This window comes from Podarcis filfolensis, assembly GCF_964270895.1.
Source record: "Podarcis filfolensis genome assembly, chromosome: 16".
Taxonomy (NCBI): Eukaryota; Metazoa; Chordata; class Lepidosauria; order Squamata; family Lacertidae; genus Podarcis; species Podarcis filfolensis.
Window position 1 is genome coordinate 24,013,053 of NC_139620.1, and position 20,757 is coordinate 24,033,809.

The window sequence follows — 20,757 nt, forward strand, 5'->3', positions numbered from 1 at the left end:
TTTAATTATTACCTATAAAGTGCTAAGGGTATTCTGGGGGGGGGGGTGTCCTGTCTTATACAAAATTGCCTTGAGAGAATAAAAACATGGAATGCTGTTGGCCTGCAACTTAAACTTGATTCCTAAAATAAGGTTAAAGGACATACACAAAGGACACAGGTAGTGCTAGGGAAGCAAGCCAAGTCAATGCAAAAATTCTGAATGATTTGAAAAGCAAAACTCTATCTTTCTTGCTTCTTATACCTCCTTAGCCAAACCAAAAGGTTTCAGGAGGTTTCAAATACCTACGATTTCAAGCCATTCCCATACTGTCCGATCTGAGTAGATTCTGGTGACCGTTTAGCAGATTTACCAAACTGAATCACACTTGCAGCATCATCTAAAAACAACAGAAACAGGGGGGTTGTTACTTAAAATATGTGTCTCCCTAATTTTATTTACTTCCATGTCATAATAACATACAGGTTGCAGCCAATGCTAGTCCTACACGGAACAGACCCACTGAAATTAATGGACATGACCAATTTAGGTCCAATAATTTCAATGGGTCTACTTTGTATGGGATTATTTATTCATTCATTTAAGCGGCACTTATGTACAGCTTGGTTGTTAGCATTTTTAAGTGGCATATATAAAGCACAGCTTTACAGAAAAATAAAAATAATCATAAAACCAAACATAAATCTAAACACTACCTTAAAAAGCCTTCTGGAAAAAGAAAGTCAACAACTTTTAGTTCAACAAGGAGGGTGCCTGTCACCCTCCAGGAGGTGCCTTCAGGGGTGAGATATAAGCTTTCACCAATGAGAGCAGCCATCTGGTCCTGGAGCTTTATGTAGTTTCAGTTTTTTCAAAACATTGTCAATTTCTTCCAGTGAGATAGAGCTATCTTAAAAAGTTTCCTCATCAGGAGTTAGTGATGGTATAGGTAAGTTTACTAAGATATTGTGGATATCTTTCTTTGCTTGTGGATTGTGAGGCATATAATTTAGAATGAAAGGAGGCAAATTCTGAAACGTCTTTAGGAAGGAATTTCAGACGCTTTGCGAAAATTCCGCTCAGACTGCCACAAGACGAATCCCGGATAAAATTCCGGATGTATTGCAGCCTTACTACATCAATTAAGTCACGTTTATAACAGAAATACACCACTATCAGACCAAGAAATAATGACTAAACTAGGAAATTTACAAATCCCTTGGCTGCTAATTCACCAAATCCAGTTTCATGGCTAATCCTATTAACAGAAAGACTGTCACAAGACCACTAACCTCATTTGAAAGTACTGCAATATACACAGGACAAGGCCCAGGTATAACATTCACAATCTGTAAAATTCTAGTCGGGGCATCAGTGGGTTTACTTGACCCTATTAAACATCGAAGGGAATGTGATTTCAGTTATGAACCTGACCCAGGTCAATGGAATAGACTTTGGACAAAAAAATAAAAATAAGTCTATTTCAGCAAGCAATAGAGAATTAACCCTAAAACTCATATATAGGTGGTACCTAACCCCTAGGAATCTGGCAATGCTCTATCCCACTGCCATACCATATTGCTGGAGAGGCTTCCCCATACCTGGTAAGTATCTCCACATGTGATGGAAACGTACAAAAACATCCAGCCTTTCTGAAATTCAATATAGGCAACTTCCAATTTACGGGGGAGGTTACGTTCCAAGGCACCACCCATTTATGTGAAATCACATTTATTTGAAACACCATTGAAAAAGCCTGAAAAGACTGTGCCCCACCTCTTTTTGTGACATTTTTGTGTCACGGATGCAGTACAATGCACATGTGTGAAGTGGCACACATATCAGACACGCCTAAAACAGTTGCTGCCTGTATTACAAGAAATTATTAAGTCTAGTCGCTGGATCAGCTGTTGAACCTTGTACAGATGTACAAGTTCAACTCCAGCAGCATGGACCAAGGATAAAGTGGGGATTGTTGGAAGGTCCCTGGGGTGGTATCCATAACTGGTATAAAATGAGATCTGGTATATACATGAGTGGTGTAGTTACAGGTGAATTCTGTGCATGACAAATTCTGATGACAGCTGAGGGAGCAGCAAAGATATTGGTTTACCAGTTTGCTAATTGATTTATGGGTGATATGCCATGGACAGACACACCCACATTATTCCCAGCAGCTCCATTAATGCCTTCCAGAAACAAAGAGATGAACGGAAACCAGTGGTCTGAGAGTACATTTATCCATAAGCTCACAGAAGTGGAATGCCTGGTTTACAGTGTGTCGGTGGGGACAAGACAGTAGGCCCCAATTTGGAATGAAATGCCCCATTTCAAGCTGCATATCAATCACAATTAAGATCACTAGCATTTCCTCATGCAGATAGGAGTTTAACAATGAAGGCCAAAGAGTTGTTGACTCATAGTCTCCAAGGGGTAAACCCTGGGGTCTCTGGTGTGAGGTATTGTTCCAGGTAACAACATCACAGAACTAGACCGTGTTTTACATCCTTTCATATGGATAGGCACCAGAAGTCAGGAGCTTCTCAGGAATGCAGTACCCCAGCAGGAGCAAGATGGTAGCCATGGAGGGTCTCAAGCTTAAGTGGACACTCAGGAAAGTGGTATCTCTGGTGGTGGAACAGGTAGTAGCCCTTATATGGACATGAGATCAGTCAACATCGGCTGCTACACCAATCAGATGCTAAATGGCATATGCATCAGTTGGCAGGGCTCTCTGAGCCTGGGAGGGAAGTCCACATTGATAGTTCCATGGAGGGATAAGAATTAAGGATAGTAGAATCTATTCACAGGAACAGAGCCCATCTTTTCAAGATAAAAAAAAAAAATCAACCTTGCCATTCTTCCTGCAATATTGGTTTGCAACTACCAAGTGTAACAAATAACAACTGATGAGGTTTTGTACATTTTATGATCCAAATGTATGATACGTTTCTGTTATCAGATCCCGCCTTGATGGCCAGTAGCTCCCAATCCTAGAAGTCATCATTTTCTTCAGTGGGGGCCTGTTGCTGCAAATAAAATGCTGCATGTAAATATGAGGTTCTGGCACTGGGACAAAATGGCCCCCACAACCTGAGTGGATGCACCCACTGATATTATAATAGTTGACTTGGGTGAGGGTGAAGCAGAATGGGGTCAGAGATGAAGACAGCCTTCAGCTTTTTCAATGCATATTTCACACCTGCAACAGGGTCTTTCTCAGAAGCCCAGTGAAAGGTGAAACCAGATGGGAGGTGGTATAAACAAGTCTGCAGAAGAAGTTGGCAAAGCCCCAAGCACTGCTGGGATCTTTGTGTATCCATGGAGGAACATCATTTTCCATTAAACCATTTGAAGGTCCCTGGGAAAGCTTGTGTTCACATAGTCGCTCCAAGACTAAGCAGACATGTTGTCTATGTTCCTCAGGTTACTCACAGAAACTCAATATGTCATCTACATTTGTCATCATGAGCTAGTCAAGGAAGTCTAATCACATTGCTGGAAAACTGCTAGAAAGTTTCAGAAACAATGCACAAGTAAACTACTTGAAATGGTTGCAGAGGGTGTGAGACATGATCTTCCATTTATCCACCTCCAGGGTTCATACCAGGTCAATTTAGCAAACTATTGGGACTCCTCTGCAAAAAGTTAGGGAATAAGTTAGGGAATATAGATGGACTGGCTGGGGAGATACGTGGCTCATAAACCTCCTTTCCAGGTTGTCCTGGAGATATTCCTACAAGACCTTGAACTCTGGGGCAGAAATGTGCCCATACTGAAGGTCTGCTCCAGTCTGACGGTTGATGGGTATTAGGGTCAATGTTTTCTCCATGTGGTTGAAGGTGTAATTACATGGAGTTTGTAAGGTTTTAGAACTACTTCCTTCACAGATGTGTAGGTCTACGTTTGGAACAGAGATAGGAATAGTAGTCTAATTAATCATATCAAACTGGAGAAAAAGGATAATGCTTCTTTCTCATCTTATAAAAGCTTTTGATACAGTGGATTACACCACTGTAGCTCCTCAACCATTTCAAACATTTGGTCAGAAAGTTTCATTCTTTCAGTTTATTATACTCAGGAGCAGGGGTCAGCAACCTTTTTCAGCCATGGGCCGGTCCAGTCCACCGTCCCTCAGACCATGTGGTGGGCTGGACTATATTTTGAAGAAAAAAATGAATGAATTCCTATGCCCCACAAATAACCCAGAGATGCATTTTAAACAAAAGCACACATTCTACTCATGTAAAAACACGCTGATTCCCGGACCATCCGCGGGCCAGATTGAGAAAGTGATTGGGCCACATCTGGCCCCTGGGCCTTAGGTTGCCTACCCCTGCTCTAGAGTTTGACCACTGGAGAGCCATGGTCAGCCATAGGGAAGCTGACATGTGATGCTGCAAAGCTCAAAGCTCTCTCCACTGCACTTTAGTATATGCAAAAAGCCACCGGGAAAGATCCAGTGTTTGAAACTCCCAAGGTTCTGGGCGTAACTTACAACATTAGCATAAGCAGTTTCTGAGCTCTGGGTGCAGTACTGCACCTACGTTTTCAGATTAAAACTGCAGAGTGTAACGAAAGGAGGACCTTTTGCTGCCTCCCCACTTCCAGCTACTTTCTGAAGACTGGAGAAGAGACAATATTAGGGGGTGGGCAGGGGAAGGACTAGACCATGTGAAAAATGAACATAATATTTTATACAAATAAAAATTTGCAAGTCATTCAACTCATTTTTTTCTAGCTAAGGTACAAAATACAGCAGTACATAAACAAACTATGGAAATCACTCCTACAGATGGCAGTGATAACCATCAACCTGGATGGCTTTAAAAGAGGATTAGAAAAATTCACAGAGGAGGCTATCAACAACTACTAGCCATGTTCTAACTCCACTGCCAAACACATTGCACCTCTGAATATCAGTTGCTGGGAATTGCAGGTGGGAAGAGTGCTGCTGCATTCATAATAATAGTAATAATTATTTATTACTTGTACCCTGCCCATCTGACTGGGAAGCCCCAGCCACTCTGGGCAGCTTCCAGAAGAATATAAGAAACACAGTACATTAAATATTAAATGCTTCCCGATACAGAACTGCCTTCAGATGTCTACAGGAGGCTTATAATTGGTTAATTCTTTGACATCTGACAGGAGGGCATTCCGAAGGGTGGGTACCATTACCAAGAAGGCCCTCTGCCTGGTTCCTTGTAACTTCACTTCTTGCAATGAGGGAACTGCCAGAAGGCCCTCAGAACTGGACCTCAGTGTCTGGGCTGAATGACGGGGGTGGAGATGCTCCTTCAGGTATACAGGGCCAAAGCAATTTAGGGGTTTAAAGGTCATCACTTTTCTTGTCCATTCCAGGTTGCCCAACCACTGCCACAGTGTCCTTTCTCTTGGCAGATCAAGATGAGCAGGTGACAGCAAAAGCAAGCAAGGTTTTCAGCAGGGCAATCAGAATAAGATCTACTATTTGACTATTGATTCAAAACCCTAAAATGTATTTTATATAATTGACTTTTTATTTCTATTCTTTGTAAATCGTATTGTTTTATTGCTATGGCTGATGCAAATAAATATTCATTCGTTCATTCAGGTCATCACAAATGCATTGAATTGTGCTCAGAACCAAACTGTGAGCCAATGTAGGTCTTTTAAACAGGTGTCAAATGGTCCCAGTAGCCACTCCTAGTTACCAGTCTGGCAGCCGCATTCTGGATTAATTGTAGTTTCAGAGTCACTTTCAAAGGTAGCCATACATATCCTGCTTGAGGGTTTCCTACAGGCACCTGGCTGGCCACTGTGAGAACACTGTGAGAATCTAGGAGTCTTGGTTGACCACAAACTTGACATGAGCCAACAGTGTGACGCGGCAGCTAAAAAAGCCAATGCAATTCTGGGCTGCATCAATAGGAGTATAGCATCTAGATCAAGGGAAGTAATAGTGCCACTGTATTCTGCTCTGGTCAGACCTCACCTGGAGTACTGTGTCCAGTTCTGGGCACCACAGTTCAAGAAGGACACTGACAAACTGGAACGTGTCCAGAGGAGGGCAACCAAAATGGTCAAAGGCCTGGAAACGATGCCTTATGAGGAACGGCTAAGGGAGCTGGGCATGTTTAGCCTGGAGAAGAGGAGGTTAAGGGGTGATATGATAGCCATGTTCAAATATATAAAAGGATGTCACATAGAGGAGGGAGAAAGGTTGTTTTCTGCTGCTCCAGAGAAGCGGACACGGAGCAATGGATCCAAACTACAAGAAGATTCCACTTAAACATTAGGAAGAACTTCCTGACAGTAAGAGCTGTTCGACAGTGGAATTTGCTGCCAAGGAGTGTGGTGGAGTCTCCTTCTTTGGAGGTCTTTAAGCAGAGGCTTGACAACCATATGTCAGGAGTGCTCTGATGGTGTTTCCTGCTTGTCAGGGGGTTGGACTCGATGGCCCTTGTGGTCTCTTCCAACTCTATGATTCTATGATTCTATGAACAGGATGCAGGACTAATGAGCTATTAGCATCATACAGCAGGCTCATATTATGCTCTTTCAGCAGTGACATAGAAGAAAGAGACACCATCAGGTCACTTGATGTAGCAGATGGATCCCACCATTTTCACTGTCTGAAGACTGCTATCAGTCTTTCCCCCCAGAATATAAAACTTATTGCTGTTAAGTGGTGTTTGTGTTGGGATAGAGCAACTTTTTCGACTGATTTATTGTTTAGTAATCTATTATATTTTAAACATTTTCAAAATATAATTTTTAATACTGTTGTAGTTTTACTATTTTCTCCATGATCACTTTGAAAACATACTAGGAAGATGGGAAGTTTAAATAGTCTCATGATCTCGGTCACACTCTTCAGATGTTATAGTCCTTCTACTGCACAAACACTTTGCTGTTCTTAAAGATGTATTTTGCTCTCAATTGGCAATGCTAGATTCGAAGAGTTTGCAGGAGCCAACTTGGCACGGTAGTATTCTGATAGCATGAGTGCATTGACTGCAGGAGTATATATAATGGTATAGACCTGGCAATAGTGAAGACATCATTATCACGGATGAAGTGGCTGGACAAGAGAATAGCAGGTTTTAATATGTCAACTGAACAGAAAAGGAGCGTGCCAACCAGAAAAGGAGTCTGAAGTGCTGCAAATGTAATTTTCAATGTTAACCTCCGTTTTAACGATCTGTCAGAGTGTATAGTTTGAGGCTCACAGTACCCATTCTCGAAGATGACAGCTGGGAGGCCTCTCTGCTCCTGCTGATACAGATTCCAGGCCAAATTCCACACTGTAGTTAGCAAAATTAGTTGTCAAGTAACCTTGTCTTCTCCACCAACCTGAAGCCACTGAGGACCTTTCTTGGGTATTAATTTTTCTCCAATTTGATGCGCAGGATCCAGACAAATGCCTGGAAGTTACATAACTAGGTCATAAGCAGCTAGGCCATCCTGCAATCAGCAGTGAAATAATTCTCATACATCTGGACATAATGCTGTACTCTACTTATTTCATGATCAAAAATAAAAATGGAAGCAGTATACATAAACCCAGCTGATGTGTGGGTAAGCAAATGTACACTTTGCCAGCTAACAGCATTTAGCTGTTACTTTTTTATTATTTTCTCTGTGACTGCAGCAAATTTTGCAACTCTGATTGCAACATACTTCTCTTGGTTTGACAGGTGATATATTTAAGTAGATCAGAATTCGCCAGGTAATCCAACAGCAATTGGATTTTCTTCTGGATTTGATAAAAATACCATGATGAAGGACACAACAGCTAGTGTTCTCAGTCCTCTGAACTCTGGAAGTTCAAGTACTCAGTAATCAGAATTGTACAAGATTTGTGTGGAACTTCTAATATTTGAATGTCTCTCAAGAGAGCAAGTAAGCATAGTTTTGAATCCAACTGCAAAAACAACAACAGAGGAGAAAGGCACTGTACTAGCTGCTTGGTTCCTGTGTCTGACTCAAGTAATTTCTTCTGAAGAATCTCCGTCATCTTCAAGATCATCTGGAAGCAATATCTGATTGCCTAATTAAACAGCGGAATTCAGAACTTTTGTTTTCATGCTTCTGGGAAATGATGTTTTATTGTACTGCTTTTACTGTTTTGTTGATAGTTGTTCAGAATAAAAAGCAAAACATTCTCACTTGAAGGCTACTTTGCATGAACTTACACCCACATCCCTCTAACTACACTAGTGGCCAAAATTGTGGAAACCTTTTGGGGAAAGTGTATTTCCAAGGTCTGGTGGCTCATAACACCACTTTTTTGGCGTAATATAAAATTATATATCAATGGGAAAATAATTTAATGAAGAGCATAATGCAATAACTTTTATGAAGGATCATATATTACAACAGCAGTTCTAAACATGAAACTTATAGAAAAAATGAGATACACAAAAATTCTCACCATGTCAGTTAATACTTAGTTGGGTAACCGTTAGCTTTTAATTATGGCCTTACAATGCCTTCTCATGGAGTGAACCAAGTTTTTTTTTAGTTCTGCAGCTGTAATAACGTGAAACCAAGATTGAGTTATTGCCTCTATTAATTGGGTTTTATTGCTGGATTGTTTCTGACTAACAAGTTTCTTTAGTCAGCTCCATAGATTTTCAGTTGGGTTAAGGTATGGGCTATGTATTTTAGGGCATTTACATTCTCATTAATGACGAAAATTCTGCCCGCACCTTTTGCTGTCATACAACCCCAGATCATAACACTAACTGGGTGTTTCATGGTAGGTGTAATGCAAATAGGATGTAAATCTTCTCCAATGCTTCTCCTCATGTATTTCATGCCATCACTGCCAAGGAGATTTTGGTCTCATCATTCCTAATAACACAGCCCCGTTGTTCTACTATCCAGTTAACATGGGTTTGGTTTTCCCCCAAATTTTTTTTATTGATTTTCCAAAATTTTAAACAAACAAACATAAATCATAACTAAACTTGATCTAATCTTAGTAACATTGTTAAGTGACTTCCAGTTAACATGGGTTTTAGCCCAGTTTAATCTTTTCAACCTTTGTTTAAGAGATGACAATGGCTTTTTTCATTGGAATTCTAGCATTTAGAACATATTCCTACAGTCTGCGCCGAACAGTCCTTGCATTCAACTTCACATTACATTGAGCCATGTCATCTTGTATACATCCAGATGATTTTCTTCTGTCATGTAGGCACAGTCTCTCAATTCTTCTATCGTCACTTGCTGTTGTACACCTTTTCCTGCCTTTACCAGTCTGATTTTGCAGTGATTGAGTCTCCTTAGACCTCTTCAAAAATTCAGAAATGCCACCTTGGGTTAAGTTTCCACCAATTTTTCTTCTAATTTCTTCATAACGGTAGCCTTGTTCACTTAATAGTACTATTATATATCGCTTTCTGGGTGACCAGTCATCTCTTTACGCCATTTCTTTAATTTTATTAGGTTTTACAAGCTCTAAATGAAGGAACACAAAAAACCCAACCAGCTTGATAGCAATCACATAACATCAATAGCTAAATACTACTGCGACCTGACTGGATCATTGCAAAACCAGATGACACCTGATTGGCTCTCTAAACACTCATGCTCACTGGCTACATTCAAATGAAGGACAGCTACTACATATTAACCTAAGCAAGTTGTGCTTCCTTTTTCTGGTTATTTGGCTATAACTTTTGATAGAATACAGATAATAGAACAAACCTTGTTTTATTACATTCTTCATTAAATTATCTTTCCGCTGATATATAATTTTATGGTATTACTTCAAAAAAGGTGGAGTTATGAGCCATCAAATATTGGAAATACACTTCTTCCAAAAGGTTTCCACAATTTAGGCCACTAGTGTATGTTAATGTAGAATGAATTTTTCCTAATCATCATAGTTCCAGTTGTAAAATAGTATCTTCAAGGTTCACATTTCCAGTTTTTCTCCAATCTCTTTTCACTTACTTGAATCCATTCCTGCTCCATCATCCAAAAAACACAGCATGAAGCCACCTCTCAAGCTCTCTTGATGTACTACAAAAAGAGAAAAATTATCAATGTCAAAGGTACATCATTTTTGGCTAGCCTTGGTAGCCGAGCCAAAAACTATGGTTCCTGGGGCTCTGCCCGTCTGCTTATCCTTGACCTCAAGCTGCATCTTCAAGCAAGGGCAAAATCACCTTCCAACTCCAAGAGTACAACTGGAGAACCATTCCTACTCCTTCCCCAGGTCCAAGATGGAGAAAAAAACTCTTCTCAAAATTTTCCCTAACTGGTGATGGAATACTTATCAAGGCAAGTGGAACTGTGGAGTTCAGTAAGTGCCAAACTTGAAGAACCAAGAAAATATAAAATTGGATTGGATTGGTGATGAAACACAGGAAGTTGTGTGTTCTACCCAATGTTAATCATACTTATAGTAGGCTCACTGAAATTAATGGATATGACTATCTTAGGCCCATTACTTTCAGTGAGTTTACGCTGAGTAAGTTAGTTGGATATAACCTATCTAAGATCCTAATATAAAAAAAGAAGTCCACATATTCAATAATAAAATTAAATAGGATGGTCACTAGCCATAAGGACTCTTAAGCCCAACTAATATGTACTGTATTGCAATGCTGGTGTGGACATCTCAGTTGCCAGATCCATGTGATACTTATGTCCCAAAGCTAGCAATTGAATGCAGAGAAGTGTACATGTGGGTCCCAGGTGGTCACCCATGCAGGCACTGACCACACCTAGATCTGCATAACTTTGGCTAGGTGCCTTCAGACCATATCCTGAGATAACATGGATGCTGTTCCCATGCTGGAAGAGTAACATGAGAACAGGGCACAGATCTTTTTTCTGGCAAAACAAGTACTAGTTGAACAGGATAAAAAAATTATCTCAATTCTGCATCCAAAAATTGTAGAGCAGGAAAAGCCTTTTAACAGTGCTCTAAAATAAAATTGCAAATCATAAAATTCTTTGATCCCAAACATGGAACCCTGCCATTTCATAGTGACAATTTTAATAGTACAAAAGGGTGAATATTATCTTGTGCTTTGCCTTTTCAAAACATGGTCCATTTTAAAAATATTATCTGCTTATCTTTTCTCTTACTTTACTCATGCATACTGCACTCTGGACAACAGTCAGATCTGAACTGTTACATTACCAGGAAGTGTATTTCAAACTTGCAGCTATTCCCCTTTGAACCAGTATCAACACCCCTAAAATAACTGCACGGTAATTCAGCTTAAAAGAAAGAACTGAGCCACTTAATTTTGTTGTCAAACTGCTAACAAATTATTTCCTATTATCATGACAAATGACAGCATATTTACATCAGGAACTATTAAAGAATAAAACAATTCTTCCATTATGCCTTTCTTTTTTGGCCAAGATATTGGTCAGGGCATTCTATATCAGCACATAAACACTTCATGTAGCTACCAACGTAACAAATCTATTATTTCTCCTTCCCACAGTCATACTCTAGGCTTATAAGCAAAGATGGCAATTGTAGAAAAGAGAAAACTTACCAGAAAAGATATCTATTCTTGTGGCATCAGCATCTCTATAAAACAGCAGACATTAAAATCAACATTCAACGTGTGGAGTGAAAATGATGCAATCGTAGCAGAAAAGCATGCCTGGATGCTAATTCCAGAAACAACTGAGAGCATGGATAAAAATCTTTAGATGGTTGAAATGTCACTACTCTTCAAGGAGGCTCTCATGTATTTCTACCCTATGAGCACCACCTATACTATGCAGTATTGTTTTAAAAGCAGGTGTATAGTTCATCAAACACATTACCATTAGATCACTATACAGCACAAAAAGGAAAAATAAAATTGGTGTCCCATCTTTTTTCACAAGGACTGGATCTTATGAACAGCCCTGCCATGAAAATGGCAAATCTCATACACAGGCACAGACAACTGCAAGATCATTTAAGAGTTCTGTGCATAGAGCACAGTATTCATCATATACTAGAATCAAACTGAGAAATATCAAGCTATTTCTGTCAGTTATTCTGCTAGCATGCTTTTTATATGAGGTTTCACAATGTAACAGCACAATCCTATCCATATCTATTATTATTATTACAATTTATTATGCAAAAACAAGCCCTGCTGAGGTCAATGGGACATATTCCCAGGTCAATGGATATAGCTAAAGGTAAAGGGACCCCTGACCGTTAGGTCCAGTCGCGGACTATTCGAATCGCCAACCTTCTGATTGGCAAGCCCTAGGCTCTGTGGTTTAACCCACAGCGCCACCTGCGCCCCTAATGGATATAGGACTGCAGCTTAAATGGTTAATATCTTACTAAAAAAATTGTTTAAAGTGCCCTCTATGGATGTAGTATCCTTTCCAGATTTTTTTAAAAGTAGCTTTCTATTATTATGTCTTTTCAGCTCCATGAGAGTACATTCTGTCTAGCAGCTGTTCCTATAAAACAGAGAAACTGAACTAGATTTTATCAAACCTTTCTCCAGTCTATTGTATATTTATAGGACAGATTCCTTGCCCAGACATGGTTGTGGCAGCAAGCTTTCCATAGTCCTCTGGTGGAACACTGTGAGTACACGATGCTGGGCTAGATGTCCTTTGGTCTGATCTAGTAGGGCTCTACTTTGAATGGTTAAGGGAGTTGGACATATTTAGCATGACAAAAAGAAGACTGATACCCATCTTCAAATATCTGAAGGGCTGTCACATGGAAGATGGAGTAAGCTTGTTTTCTGTTGCTCCAGAGGGTAGGACCTCAACCAACGAATTCAAAGAAAGATTCGGACTAAACATTAGGAAGAACTTTCTGTCGATGAGAGCTGATCAACAGTGGAATGGACTACCTTGGAAGATGGTGGACTCTCCTTCATTGGCGATTTTTAAACATAGGTTGGATGGCCATCTGTCAGAGCTTCTTTAGCTGTGATTGTGGGGGTTGGACTTGATGACCCTTGGGATCACTTCCAATTCTACAACTGTGATTCTAATGTTCTTATCTTCCTAGTTTCAGACACATTTTTTCCAGTTTAAAAGAACTAATGTAAAGTAAAAATAGTACTGACAAAGTAGAAAACCTATTGCACAAAGCTGAATAAAATCACAATTGAATAGCATCCATCTTCCTAGCAAGCCCAATATTCACATCATTTGCCTCAATTAGGTTAAATGGTTAAACAATGTAACAAGAACCTCTTGCAGTTATGATTATGACTACATACCTGGCATTATCTACGAGCTCAGCAAGAGCCCCAAATAAGAATTCATGTGTGGTTCTGCAAGGTCAAAGAGAGCAAGTGGTTACTTTGGGAACTATTATACATATTGTCCATTTCTGCAAGATTATTTTTTCAAACTGAACAATTAAAAGTCTTCTTACTAGTAACGAGAGATTCTTAACCAAAGCAAAGATCAGAAAATAATCAGCCCATAAGAACCAAACAAATTTTATATACTGTACTCAAGGCCACAGTCTGCTTGGAGCATTGCAACCCTATTACCAATATAGCAAATTAAAACTTGAGTATCAGTTAGGCAACAATAGTTTCAACACCCCAAAAAGAGGGAATTGTTAACTGGAGTTTCACAGCTTGTAATGGATAATTTGTGATCAGGCATTACTGGTATCAGTTCTTAACATATGCAACATTAGAGGCTTTTTTCATGAAAGCAGCTCTTCCAATTTCATAGATCAGCTTTCAGTAAATGGGAATTCCACAACTTTTTGGTGCTCCATATATCTAGTGATGCTCTCCACAGCGATGCATGCTGGCAGCTGCTGCTAATCCAGAACGTTTTAAAAAAGAATGTTGAATCTGTATTGGAACTATCGACATTGGCACATATGCTCCATGCTGGGTGCACTAGGTTGATTCCCAGGATTGTACCATCTTTAAGTGTTCATCTGAGCATGTATTGTTGCACGAAAGTTTTGAAGATGTTTGACTAGTTTATTGGCTTTGAGATATTTGTCAGAATAATTGAAACAATGGTTCCATTGACCTGTTTGGGACTAAACCGTATTAACTTTTCAGTATACTGCATCATTATTCACAAATATGCTTCATAAGTAGAGAATAAAGAGCAATATCAAAGTCAAATTCACAGTAAACCCTCTGAAATAATTTTTTCAGTGGGTTTACTCTATGACTTTTCGGCATCACCTTACAGAATTTAAATACAAAGGCAATTGTAAAGTTTTCAACAGCTGAAATATTAGTTTCATATCACATAATAAACAAGCAAAAACATTATTTTCTTGACATTTCTTCTCATCTAGGACATCCAAACACATTCTCATCTAGGCCATCCAAACACATGCAGTAATTCCAATACATTGTCTTCAAAGTTGCCACAATATTTTTATTTCTGAAGTATTATAGAGCAAGAATTCTCGAGTCCTGAAAGCAATTTAGTTCTTAGGAAAAGTTCAGTATCTTGGCAGGTCTGAACATGTTTGCCTATACACAAAATTATGGTGTTGGCATGGGAATTCTCCAATTCTTTTCTCCCCATCAGCAAATGTAAGGTAAAATTATCCAGATGTGCCTTGGTTGAGTAACACTATTTCAAGTGAAAGACAAACTACAACATGAAGGTTCAACAGTACACATACTACAGGCATTCATATCCACATCAGTTGGACCTGCAACAAATGATGGCAGTGCTTAATACTCATATTCAAGGTGTTAACTCAGCCATGCCATTTTCCAATACGCTTGGCTCTATTCCTTCTTCTTCCATATTTTGTAATTTTCCTCTTCAAGACAGCAATCATTCTGTTGACACGAAACATGAAGTCCTCATTGGGCTGTCCTCTGCCCCTTAAAGTCCCCCACCCTCTCCTTTAGCTTCTACTAATACAGTGGTACCTAGGTACTCAAATGGCTTGGCTCCCGAACAAATTGGCTCCCAAACGCCACAAACCCAGGAGTCTTCCGGTTTGCGAACATTTTTCAGAAGCCGAAAGTCTGACGCCACTTCCAATTGAGTGCAGGAAGCTCCTGCAGCCAATTGGAAGCCATGCCTTGGTTTTCGAACAGTTTTGGGAGTCGAACAAACTGCCAGAACTGATTAAGTTCGACAAGCAACTGTGGCACTGTACTGTTATTGTGCACAGACTGCAACATTTTGGCAACAGAAGGACCAGTACTTTTACTATTTTGTTTTAAAAATAACAAAATCATATGTGAAAACAAGCCTTAAATATTACATCAATTAAGTGAGGTTTGTTTTTACTGTCTCCAGGTTAAAATCCAGAACTAAGTATCTAACTAATAAGATCTCTTTTCTCTGAGAAACTATGTCCTTGTAGGACTCAAATAGGCAATACTTGCTTACATCAAAGTAATTAAAAGCAGATATAATAATAATAATAATAATAATAATAATAATAATAATAATAATTTTTATTTATATCCCGCCCTCCCCAGCCGAAGCTGGGCTCAGGGCAGCTAACAACAATAAAACAGTACAAAAGTACAACACAAACAACACTCTAAAATCATTCATTATAAAATTAATTCAAATCAAGCCACTGGCAACCATTGGGCCAGAGCTCCGCGAAGGTTGCCGAGGGAGGGAGTCAGGCTGTGCCCTGGCCAAAGGCCTGGTGGAACAGCTCTGTCTTGCAGGCCCTGCGGAAAGATATCAAGTCCCGCAGGGCCCTAGTCTCTTGTGACAGAGTGTTCCACCAGATAGGAGCCACAGCCGAAAAAGCCCTGGCTCTAGTTGAGGTCAGCCTAACCTCTCTGTGGCCTGGGACCTTCAAGATGTTTTTATTTGAAGACCGTAAGTTTCTCTGTGGGTCATACCAAGAGGCGGTCCCGTAGGTACGAGGGTCCTAGGCCATATAGGGCTTTAAAGGTTAAAACCAGCACCTTAAACCTGATCCTGTACTCCACCGGAAGCCAGTGCAGCTGGTATAGCACCGGGTGAATGTGATCTCGCAGCGAGGACCCCGTAAGGAGTCTCGCTGCAGCATTCTGCCCCGCTGGAGTTTCTGGGTCAGTCTCAAGGGCAGCCCCATGTAGAGCGAGTTACAATAATCCAGTCTGGAGGTGACCGTCGCGTGGATCACAGTGGCTAGGTCAGGGCGAGAGAGGTAAGGAGCCAACTGCTTAGCTTGGCGGAGATGGAAAAATGCCGCCTTTGTTATAGATGCAATCTGCGCCTCCATGGAAAGGGAGATGTCGAAGATTACACCCAAACTCTATAAAACAAAGATGATCATGAGCAAGCAACAGGCACATTAAACCTCTTTGAGAAACAGTACAGATGAATTCAATTATGAAAGACATCCACCCACACCACTGAAGAGACAGGATTAGCTTTCCACAAGAACATACTGTTCCATCTGCCTGTTGGGAAGTTGTGCTTTCTCATCCCTACTTTCTATCAAGGTGTCATCTACTCCAGTAACTCAGCAACGTGCAAATGCCTCTACCCAGAGTTTTGCATAATGCAAAACTGAATATGCAATAAAGAAACAAGCACATGGACCTAAATTATCATTATCTCAGATAGCCTCTCAGATAGGTCATTATCTCAGATAGATCGTTACTACTTCTCAGCTAGGTTTTCTCCCTGCTGGATCACACCCTGGGCAATTTCTCCCTATCAGTGTTCCTGAGGATTATTTCTCAGTTCCCATCTTCAAAGGGGGGGAGGGAGGGGAGAAGACCAATGGGTAAGCTTGAGTTCGATATCAGGAAAGATCCTAGAACAGGTAGTTCAACAGCTAGTCTGTCAGCACTTATAAAAGGATGCTGTAATTACTGAAGTCAGCATAGGTTTCTCAAAAACAAAGTCTTGCCAGACAAATCTCATTTCTCTTTTTGATGTTACATGCTTTTGATAATGTTACATCAGGGGATGCTGTGGATGAAGTGAATCTTGATTTAAGTAGGGCTTTTGACGAAGTCACCCATGATATTCTTGCGGAGAAGCTGGTAAAATGTGGACTGGACAAGGTAACTGTTGGGTGGATTTGCAGCTGGTTGACTGACTGAATTCAGAGTACTAAAGCTTCCTCATCATCCTGGAAAAAAGTGTTAAGTAGGCTGCCGCATGGTTCTGTCCTGGACCTGTTCATGTTCAACATCTTTTTAACATCTTAGATGAAGCTATTACGGAGATGCTAAGGAAACTTGTAGATGACAGCAGACTAGGAGGGATAGCCAATATAAGATGGGAGATACCTGTCTTGGGACGCGGGTGGCACTGTGGTCTAAACCACTGAGCCTAGGGCTTGCCGACCGAAAGGTCAGAAGTTCAAATCCCAACAACGGGGAGTTGCTCAGTCCCTGCTCCTGCCAACCTAGCAGTTCGAAAGCACGTCAAAGTTTCACCAGAAGCAGCTTAGTCATGCTGACCACATGACCTGGAAAAACTGTCTGCGGACAAATGTCGGCTCCCTCGGCCAGTAAAGTGAGATGAGCGCCACAACCCCAGAGTCGTTCATGACTGGTCTTAGCTGTCAGGGGTCCTTTACCTTTTTACCTGTCTTGCCAGTACACATGAAAAGGATTCAGGGATCTTAGTAGACCACAAGCTTAACATGAGTCAACAGTGTGATACATCAACAGAAGTATAGTGTCTCAATCAAGGGATGCAATAGTATTGCTCTGTTCTGTCTTGGTCAGACTAAACCTGGAGTACTGTATGCAGCTCTGTGCACCATCATTTAATGATATTGCAAAGGATGGCAACCAAGATGATCAAGGGACTGGAAACCAAGCCTTATGAGGAATGGATGAGAGAATTGTGTATGATTAACCTGGTAAAGAGATGACTAAGAGGAGATACAGTAGTCATCTTCAAATATGTAAAGCACTGTCACATGGAAGATGGAGCAAGCCTGTTTTCTCCTACTCTGGAGGGTAGGACCCAAACCAGTGGATTCAAGTTACAAGAAAGGAGATTCAAACTAAACACCAGGAAGAACTTTTTAACAGTAAGAACTGTTTGACAGTGGAACAGAATCCCTTGGGAGGTTGTGAACTCTCCTTCACTGGAGGTTTTTAATCAGAGGTTGGATAACCATCTGTCCTGTATGATCTACTTGAGATTCCAACTCTACAATTCTATAATTCTAAGCAGTGTTCAAAATTCCCCGTTCAGCAGGTACATTTTGACTGAGAATGGTCTACTTGCGACCATTTGAGAAGTCTTGTCACAGGTATGGTGACTGACATCTTCACCATCTGGCTGCATGCTGCACGAGCCAGCTGGCTGGTGTTGCAGTGTGAAAGTAAAATAAATATTGTGATTTTGCCTACCAGATTCATTCCTTTGTTGAATACAAAGCAAAATTTCTATCCTTTGTAATGCCTTCCAATTGGTAGAATGTGTGATTAAATTGTTAAGAAAGCATGTAAAAAAATGTGACTAAACATTATGTTGTGGCAACCGTAACCTAGGCTTAAGGTGCCATTTGATATGTCACTTTGTCACAATACAATAGATATTGCTATTATCTGATTTCTTATAAATTGAAAATCTTGCAATTTCATTCCAAAACAGTGTTGCTTTCATAGATGGAGCATCTGTGCTTTGGATTATTTTGTTAGTTCAAGTCACCTATTTTACCAAACTACTCATTGTCTGCCAACACATCAAAGTACATGTTGAATCCTAGTCTGTACACAATACAATATAATCTTGATTATTAAAAATCTGTAGTGTTGATATGCAGAGGTTCCCAGTCCCATTATAATATACATCATATAAACTGGTAAACTAAGCCAATTCCAATAACTTTGCTAAATTTTATCATAAAAAATGGAAATTCAAGACAAATTCAGTCTCCAAACTAGCTTGGGAAACACTTAACTGTGCTTAAAATAGCTGAACCTGTTGTACATATTTCAGTTTGTTTATTATCTCACATCTGGCTATGAAGTATCCAGAGCAGCTTAAAATCATTTTCAATAATAATAATAATTTAGTCTCTTACAAGAATCAATAAAGTTAGAGAAATTCCATCATATGGTGCTACTAAATGCTGGGGATGGAGAAAGTTAGCCATATGCTCCTGGGCTCTCTCTTGGTAGCAGTGATCCCAACAAAGGGCTGGGATGATTAAGATGTCATGTCAGCCTTTATACAAGCACATGTGTCCAAGCTGTACTGCTGATCTCTCTTTTGGGCCAAGTGGCAAACCCAGTGAACTGCCAGAGATCTGTTGCTACAGCTGCCAAGGGGGCAGCGCTTTCTCTCACTCTGGTGCTGATGTCACACAAGTCCAGCTAGTGACTCTCTGGTAGCTGCAAAGTCTGGAAGAATGATGACGTCAGCCATTCTTCAGCCCATGTGCCCTGGATGGACTGTTGATCTCTCTCAAGGGCTAGTTGTATCTTCTGCCATTCATATATTATGGAATAGGTAGCAAGAATTTTAAAAGCTGAAGATTCAAGACTGTAGGTAAAATAAAGGAACCCTGGACATTTAAGTCCTGTCAAAGGTGACTATGGGGTTGCAGCACTCATCTCGCTTTCAGGCCAAGAGAGCCAGCATTTGTCCACAGACAGCTTTCCGGGTCATGTGACCAGCATGAATAATCTGCTTCTGGTGCAACAGAAGACAGAGTGCACAGAAACGCCATTTGCCTTCCCGCCACAGTGGTACCTATTTATCTACTTGCACTGGTGTGCTTTCGAACTGCTAGATTGGCAGGAGCTGGGACAGAGCAACGGGAGCTCACTCCATCACGGGGATTCGAACTGCCAATCTTCCAATCGGCAAGCCCAAGAGGCTCTGTGGTTTAGACCACAGTGCCACTGCAAAGTCTGGGAGGATGATTATGTCAGCCATTCTTCAGCCCATGTGCTGCTGATCTCTCTCAAGGGCTAGCTGTATCTTCTTCCATTCCTATATTATGGAATAGATAGCAAGAATTTTTAAAGCTGCAGACTCAACACTATGATGAACCTAGCTTGTACTTGGGGAGAGGTAGTGTTGTACCTTCCAGTTCCAACAAAAGACAACCCTGTGGTGAAGAAAAAACCAAATAATTTCCTACTGCATGCCTTCCTTCAATGAAGTCCAATCCTGGTGGGATTTCTAAGAACCAGCAGGGTTATAGGCACTGGACAAAATCATACTGCAGGCTGAATGATGCCCATTTTCTGAGAGACATATATACAGATCAAGAATATTGGCTGGTACTATAGTACCATTCCCTCCCTGATTATCTGTCACTATAACAGTCTTCTCTAACTAAAAGGTATTCATCATCACTGAGAAGGCTATCTGTAACATGAAAATCAAAAGCCAAGCTTTCTGCACAATTGTCAAAATGAAGAAAAATTGCCCCAAAACTAGACAAACGTTTCTACAAGCATATTATATAGTTAAATTTATGGACTCCACTTTGAATCAAGGTGGCAGATCAAACCTTTCAACATTGCATTAATCTTCCCAGTTTCTTCGAATTCACGAACAATGCCAGGGACAAGTCTCCAACACATTAAAATGCAGAGAATATGCAAATATACTAACATTCTTCCTTTTCATAATTTTGCTACGTTCATTTCAAGCGTGGTTGAACCGTCTGTTGCTCTTCTGAGCAGCAAAAATTCCACAGGCAAGTTGTGGGTAAACATATTTTCCATCTGTGCTTCAGTTTCACTGAATGCCCCGTTTTTACTGTCATATCACGCACTGTTCCTTCCTTGCTCAATTTTCCCCAGCATTTTTCTTTCTTCCCAACGGCGACGATGCTCAGCTTTCGTTCCTTTCCAGGGAATCCAATTACCGTTTCGTGGGTTTTTTTCCTGGATTAGCAGCTGC

At 40.4% G+C, this 20,757-nt stretch overlaps 2 protein-coding genes across 3 annotated transcripts in view; both read right to left on the reverse strand.

Annotated features, from left to right (window-relative positions):
* Positions 1–20,757, reverse strand: part of MORC2 (MORC family CW-type zinc finger 2) — a 49,883-nt gene that overhangs the window by 24,964 nt on the left and 4,162 nt on the right. Inside the window, exons 2-5 of one of the 2 annotated variants that reach the window (XM_083589865.1) lie at positions 13,188–13,241; positions 11,493–11,527; positions 9,928–9,996; positions 289–379 (exon numbers count right to left, since the gene is read on the reverse strand). In XM_083589865.1, coding sequence (XP_083445991.1) covers positions 289–379; positions 9,928–9,996; positions 11,493–11,527; positions 13,188–13,241 — 249 coding nt within the window. The remainder of the gene's footprint in view (positions 1–288; positions 380–9,927; positions 9,997–11,492; positions 11,528–13,187; positions 13,242–20,757) is intronic. The other variant, XM_083589866.1, reaches the window with a different exon arrangement.
* Positions 20,457–20,757, reverse strand: part of SELENOM (selenoprotein M) — a 175,095-nt gene continuing 174,794 nt past the window's right edge. The window contains exon 6 of the transcript XR_014542459.1: positions 20,457–20,469. The gene's annotated coding sequence lies outside the window, so the exon portion shown is untranslated. The remainder of the gene's footprint in view (positions 20,470–20,757) is intronic.